Source organism: Neltuma alba, unplaced genomic scaffold (assembly GCF_004799145.2).
Source record: "Neltuma alba isolate B1F8T4 unplaced genomic scaffold, ASM479914v2 tig00011916_pilon, whole genome shotgun sequence".
Lineage (NCBI taxonomy): Eukaryota > Viridiplantae > Streptophyta > Magnoliopsida > Fabales > Fabaceae > Neltuma > Neltuma alba.
The window spans coordinates 742,926-749,801 of record NW_021636509.1 but is presented as its reverse complement, the minus strand read 5'-3'; the positions used below and the strand labels follow the sequence as shown (position 1 = coordinate 749,801).

Sequence of the window (6,876 nt, the reverse complement as noted above, 5' to 3'; positions counted from 1 at the left end):
CCCTTAAAAATATTGACATTGAAATTTTAATCATGATAAAATATTTTTAAATGCTAATGAACATGTTAATTTTTTTTTTAAATAACAAGGATCGACTTATGCTAAAAATTATTGTTTGACACCAACCGTCTCCAAATTAAAGGATTAAAAATATATATTTTTAAAAATAAAGAGATCCAACTGATATCTTGTATATATAGTTAAAAGATTAAATGTGCACTTTTGTCTATATAACTTCTTAATGTAAAATAAGGGGTGTTTGTAATTCTCAAAAGTGCTTCTTTAGAAACACTTTTTCGTAAAACGAGATAAATTTCTCTACATATTTACTTCGTAAACCATAAAGCACTTTTAAAACTATGGTTTGGTTTCTATCCAATGCCTCTTAAAGCTACGCTTAAATTCATTGCAAATAGCAATAACTTCTGTTTTTAGTAAAAAAAATTTTTTATATAATATCAAGTGGGCCAACCCAACTCAAAATGAGCTATCATTTTGTGCACCTAACCGCAACTTTTTGACCGGTTACTTGCCTGAGGTTGAGTCTAATTCATATTATTAACTCTTATTCAACATTTATTTAGGAAGGAATTAAGCATAAAATGGTTCTAATTTATTCCAGCACAGTTTATACTTAGCTGAGTTTTCTAAGCATCTAATCAGGAATTTAATCACTGGTGATGTGTATGAAGAGTATTTTGTGACCAACACTAAAGCCCATTTATAGAGTTTACGATGCGAGAGGATTAAAAAAAAAAAAGAAACTCACACAGCTTTAATTTAATATCATAAGAAGGAACTTTTTTGCCAAAATTAGAGGAAAAAATATACCAGTTTAATTTTGACTCATTAATATGATGATTTAAGAAATAAATCAAACTGTAACGGCTATTGTCAAAATTTCTTTTGATAAATTCATGTGGTGGTTATTTTTGTCGGCAGAAAAAAGAAAAGAAGAGATAGATTAGTAATCAGAGTTTGAGAAGATGCATGCATGAAACCAGAATTTGAATTGAATAGTAATGAGAGAAAGTGTGATAACTGATAAGGAGAGGATGAGAATAATTGAAAAGATGACTCCTCACACACTCACCCTTGCATGGCCTCTACGTGTATTCCTTTGTTTTCTTCCTTCTTTTTTCTTCCTTTTTTCCATTTCAATCACTCATTTTCTATTCCAATCAGTGTGGACTACTTTTTCTCTATCTATTTATCTGTATAGCTTATACGCTAAGGGAACTTTTTCTACTTAATAATATAGAGTAAATAAAAAAAATAATGTTATGCATATTTTGAACCTTTTTAGTTTTTATACTTATACTTTATTTCGTGTTTTTGATGTATTCTATTCTACTAAAGGCAAAGCTCGCATTTCATCTCCTACCTTTAGTTCCTAATATAAGAACCAATTAAAAATTGAGTTTAGGTTTAAATATAAAATTTTGATTCATTCCGTCACTATATTTTTCATATTTCTCAAACTACTCCTATTACTAGCGGATGTTAAAAGAGTTTGCATTATGAGTGCTATCGATTTAAATGGATATTTTATAGAAATTAAAACATATTTTTGACAAATAATTTATTTAACTAGTTTTCTTAGTTTATCTCAATTAGTTAAGTATATCTTATATTATAATGACTTACAAATCAAATTGGCTTAATTATTTTTGTTCGATCTTGTGGTTCTAGATTTGGTTTGTTTTTTCATTTTCTTAAAGAAAATTGTTTTGTGAAATCATTTGTCTAAAAGTAAAATTTGAATCAATCATTTACAGTAAAAGTGAAAAATGATTTAATTTGTCTCAAATACTCATTCTCCTTCAAAATATAAGTATCAAATAATTAAACCATACAATTCAAAAAATTGGTTAAAGACAATAAATATGTAAAAAAAAATTCCACTTATTTTCCTGAAACTCCCTTATTGATAGAGGTTGAGCGAGAGAAAGAATAAGTGGAAAAGAGAGATGAGATGAGAGGGATATATAATTAATTAAGCATAAAAATAAAAAATGCACTAAATGATGAAACAAATTCAAGTTGTAACTCATAAAAAAACCATTCAAATATTTAGTGCTCATATTTTAAACCAAGCGAGTAAGCTATAGTGTCCAAACCATTTGGATGAAAAAAAAAATCATATTGAAAACAATTATTTTTAATTAAACTCGATAATATTTGAATATAACTTAATAATGTTGGATAAATATATAAGTACAAATATTATTTATAAATGATAAAAAAAATGCTTCGAGTAATATCAATTTTTAATTAATTTCATATTATATATTTACACTGATAAATGGAAAAAAGGTTATATATTTTGTTTTATTATTTAAACGGGCAGCGCCCCCCCTCCCGCGGGCCCCACTAAACGGGTAGCTCTGATCAAGTGGCACACAAAATAACAGGCCCCAAAGTCCTTAACCAACCCATCACTCTCTTGTTTGGTTTCCTTATCCCTCCAAATTGCATCATCCTGCCTAGCAAACTCGAGAATGGCTCCTTCGTTTTTAAAACTTTGACAAAATTATTGAAAAATTTCTCATTAAAATATTTATCATCTTTTCTTGGACTGAAACAAATATTTATCATCTAAATTTATCTTAAATTTGTTTAAAACTCACGTGTAATTTTATTTTAGTGGGTGCAATTTTTTTTCGTTTATTTAATTCTGTGCAACCACATTTGCATATAATTAAAAATATATACAATTAAAAAAGAGTTACATACATTGAAAATAAATTTTACTGCTCAACTAAGATGTCTTTAAATTTTTTTTTTCAAATTGGAACTTTTTAAAAATTTTCCTTTAATTTTTCATATTCACTTAATTTGTTGAAATTTTATAAAATAAGATCTGATGTACGTAAAAAATTCCGGAATTTGAACTCATATCAACATTTTCAGCCGACCTATATCAAAATTGTGATTTTAGATATCTTAGTTTTCTTCAACTCGTTAGCGAGAATAGATGTTATCACTTCTCAAAAGATTAGATGAAAAAAAATAATTCCAGAGGTAATTATACGCTCCCTCAATTTTTAATTTAGTATCTGTATATTCTTTTCTTAATTAAATAATTAACTTTGCTCTTTTATCACCCTTAAACTTTATAAGATATTGTTTGCTACTTGGAGGGGAGGGGAAAAAATTTTAATAAGCTTTATTTACTAAAAAGAAGAAGTAATATAAAAAATAATAAAAATTAATTAAAAGTTTTTAGTCCCATTTTTTCAATTTTTAAATTGAATTTATTAAAATTTTTCCTTCCCTTCTTTCCTTTCATTTTCCTTTATACCAAACGGACCCTAATAGTATTAACCTAGCAAAGCTCAAATGATTATCAGTGCTAACAAAATAAAACTAAAAGAATTAATTAAGAAAGAAAAACATATAGGTACTAAATAAAAAAAATAAAAAAGGGTTTTCCATTAAAAATTATGACATCTATGCTGAAAAAATATTTCATATATTTATAGATGATAATATTTTTGTTGACATTTGTGCTAGTTAATAGTAATGGACACTAATTAATTAAATAATAAATGAGGAATATTTTTATTTCTATGAATTAATTCATTAATTAATAACATAAAACACGCGTCTACATGAGGCACACACGTAAATAACAAGAAAAATCCTTTGGCCCAAAAAAAAATAACAAGAAAAATCCGAGGGGTCATTGACACAATACCTTAAAGTAGATACCCCAGACTGAAAATATCTCGCTGTTAGGTCGTAGGCCCCTCATTTCAAAATTCCTATAAATATATATCTCAAGTTAAGCTGGGTTTGCCAAACCAGATAGCCGAACCCGGCTTTTTCAAAACACCAAACACTTCCCTCCGTCTCTCTCTCTCTCCCCCTCTCCCCCCACTATCTCTGGCAAGTCTCTCTCTCTCTCTCTCTACTGTAACCACAGACGAAAATGGCGGCATCTTCTAGAAAATCGAGCGGACCAGTGCTCCGCTCTCTCTCTCCTTCCGGCAGATTCTACAATCGTCACTCCTCTTCGACTTCGTCTTCTTCTTCCTCAGCTTTCGCATCTTCCACCTCCAGCTTCTTTAGCCGTTCCATCTCACCCACTCGTGTCAATCTCTGTGGTCCATCTTCCTCGGTTCCCTCCGTTCGATTCTCACTCGACCGTTCCACCTCTCCGAACCGCTCCATCTCCGTGACGCCTCGCGCCGGCGCCTCAAGTTCTGGCCAGGCGGTGAAGAGGCAGAGCCAGCAGAAGCGAACCTGTATGTGCTCCCCTACCTCGCATCCTGGTTCCTTCCGATGCAGCCTTCACAAGAATTTCGGCTCTAATTCGGTGGCTCCGTATTCGCCAAACAGGCTCAACGCGCGCAGATCGGCGATGACGAACTCGGTGGTGAGAATTGGCGGCGTGGAAGGGGATTTGGTGAAGAGGGCCTTGGCTGCGTTGATTCGGCCGTCGTCGCATCAGCAGAGAAGGCGAGCGGATTTCCGGCCGAGACCAAGTAGGCTTTCCGTCATGTCCAAGGCTGAAGATTCTTGAGCAGTGGCATCGGTAGCTGCTTATTGATCCTTTCGATTCCTTCAACATTCTCGGAGAGTTTCCGGTCGAGAAAGTTGGCTTCAAATTCTGGCTTTGAGATCTGACATATGCAAGGAAGAGATTCGGCACGGACCTTTTTTGTTTACCGGAAACCGAAATCCGATAGAGAACTGAATATTATATATATATATATATATATATATATATATGCACATTATGTCCATACATATCTAGAACAGGTAGTAGTCAGAGTCAGGGACTGCTGTTAATGGTGATCCTGGGAGCTTTTGGACCGAATTCCATCTAACCAATTGTACATAACTAAGATTTTGTTAAAAAAAATTTAACTTATTCTGACATAAATTTACTTTGATCACTCTTGATTTGATTTCTCTGTGATCTTTCGTTTCCTCGCCACCTTTGGCTTTCATATTCATTGCTGCAAATGCCCAGTAACGCTCTTCCTCATCCGGTTAATTTTCTTTTCAATAATTCGTTTCATATATTTCGCTGATCAATTTGCCGTACGTTGGTGGTGTTTTTGGTTCGGGTAGTTCATTGAATTTGGGGGATTTGGTTGAACACTTAATCACGTCCATATTTCTGTGAATTGATCTGCATAGCCGACTGTTCTTTTTATTTGCTGAGATTAAATAAAATTACTTACTATGATTTTTGATATGTTAATATTATTGATTTTAGATTAGTCGTCTTTGTTTTGCAGGAGATTATAATTTGCTGATAGAGAAGGACAGACACAAGGGTGTGATTTAAAAAAAAAAAAGAAGGTGGGGTCCAGTCTCCTAGGCCTTCCTCCATCAGAGATGCTAACCATGAAGGTGCAGGCTTGTATGGCGGTGGACTGGTCTGAAAAATACAGTTTATTATTGAGCCGGAAGGAACAGACAGAGGCCAAAGATAGAAAATGATGGAACCTACCAAAAGAAAAATGTAAAAAGCTGAAAAGATTAACTAAAACATGTTGATAAATTGTAAAACATAGCAAAATAAAGGCTTTGACATGTAAACAGATAGCAGCGCAGCTAAAATCATGTCCAAGCAACTCTCGCCACCTCTCTTGAAAGAACATATTATTTAGACAATTTTGATTCAAAGTCGAAACTATATTGATTCTTATTTGAAACATCAAACTTCATTTCAAATTTAATAAACCATGTCTCGAGGAGGACGCGTGTGTGTGTTGTAAAAATGTCCCTAGCTTATCCAGTTTTATATGTGTCGGGTAGTGCAGTACAGTTAAAGAGCAACTGTGGAGTCCAAATTGGATTCCTGCAGTGTTACGAGACTTTTGAAGACTCGTAGATGTGTGAGGGGGTCACTGGGGGAAGAAGATAAGCATAGATAAGATGGATGAGCTCATGAAAATGACATATGTGGGTGGGTGTCCTCAGAATCAATCCATATCCAATCGCTCAGAGTTCCAATTCTCTAAAACACTTCATCATTATGAAGTAAACCCACAAGAGAGAAAATATGAATGAAATTACAGATTTCACTTCGCCTTGTGAAATGCTTCCTGATATCCCAAACTAAACTCCACCATGTTCTTTATTTCTTCTCTTATACCAAAACCAGAAACGAGTGAGCACATGAAAAATAGAATTATTACTGACTGTGTCAGGGGCATGACTTTCTGCAAAACCCACCGGGGTTTTTTTACAAGGTAATTTTTTATTATAGAACCTAATTATTAAGTTAATTTTAATCCTAAATATAAGATTTATTTTTCATATTTATTAATTTTTTTTCTAAATTATCCGTAGTAATACTCCATCAATCATAATTAAGTGGGAGAGGGAGGAATGATATTAAGGAGGATGATTATGGTGTTTTAGGAAAAACATATCATATTTTTATAATTAACTAACTTATATAACTTTCTTAATCTAATCACATTAGTTAAATAATTCTTATATTAAGAACTGGAAGAGTATCACATAAGATATTTACTATATTTCTTATGATCCTTATCTCAGAGGAACCCCGCCTAGTAGAAGTTTTGTGCGCTGAGCTGCTATTTCTATTATCCTTATTTAATGTCAGTTTATTTAAACTTGGCTATTTAATTTTTCACAAGATGGGTTTAATAATAGTAAAGTAGAAAATTTTGTTAAGTTCAAGAGTTTTAAATCTTTTGTTAGTTGTGGCAAAAATACTAAAAATGATTTAGAAAATACTACTTCTGATTCTTAATATAAAATCCAATTGACTAATTTGAAAATATTAAAAAAGTTACTAAATTAATTAATTATAACATATGGTATACGATCTCTCTAAGATACTTTTGTGTATTATTAAATTATATGTCAATTTATAAATGAAGTTAA

General features: G+C 32.1%; 1 protein-coding gene across 1 annotated transcript; it reads left to right on the top strand.

Moving 5' to 3' along the window:
- The first annotated feature begins 3,853 nt into the window (after positions 1–3,853).
- On the top strand, positions 3,854–4,904 carry LOC114719399 (uncharacterized serine-rich protein C215.13). Its single transcript, XM_028904872.1, has one exon. The coding sequence runs from the start codon at positions 3,935–3,937 to the stop codon at positions 4,526–4,528; it is 594 nt and encodes a 197-aa protein (XP_028760705.1). The 5' UTR covers positions 3,854–3,934; the 3' UTR covers positions 4,529–4,904.
- The last annotated feature ends 1,972 nt before the right edge of the window (positions 4,905–6,876 follow it).

What these genes read in the sequence shown, in the direction of transcription:
- LOC114719399 (XM_028904872.1), top strand. Translation starts at nt 3,935, where the DNA reads ATGGCGGCATCTTCTAGAAAATCGAGCGGACCAGTGCTCCGCTCTCTC.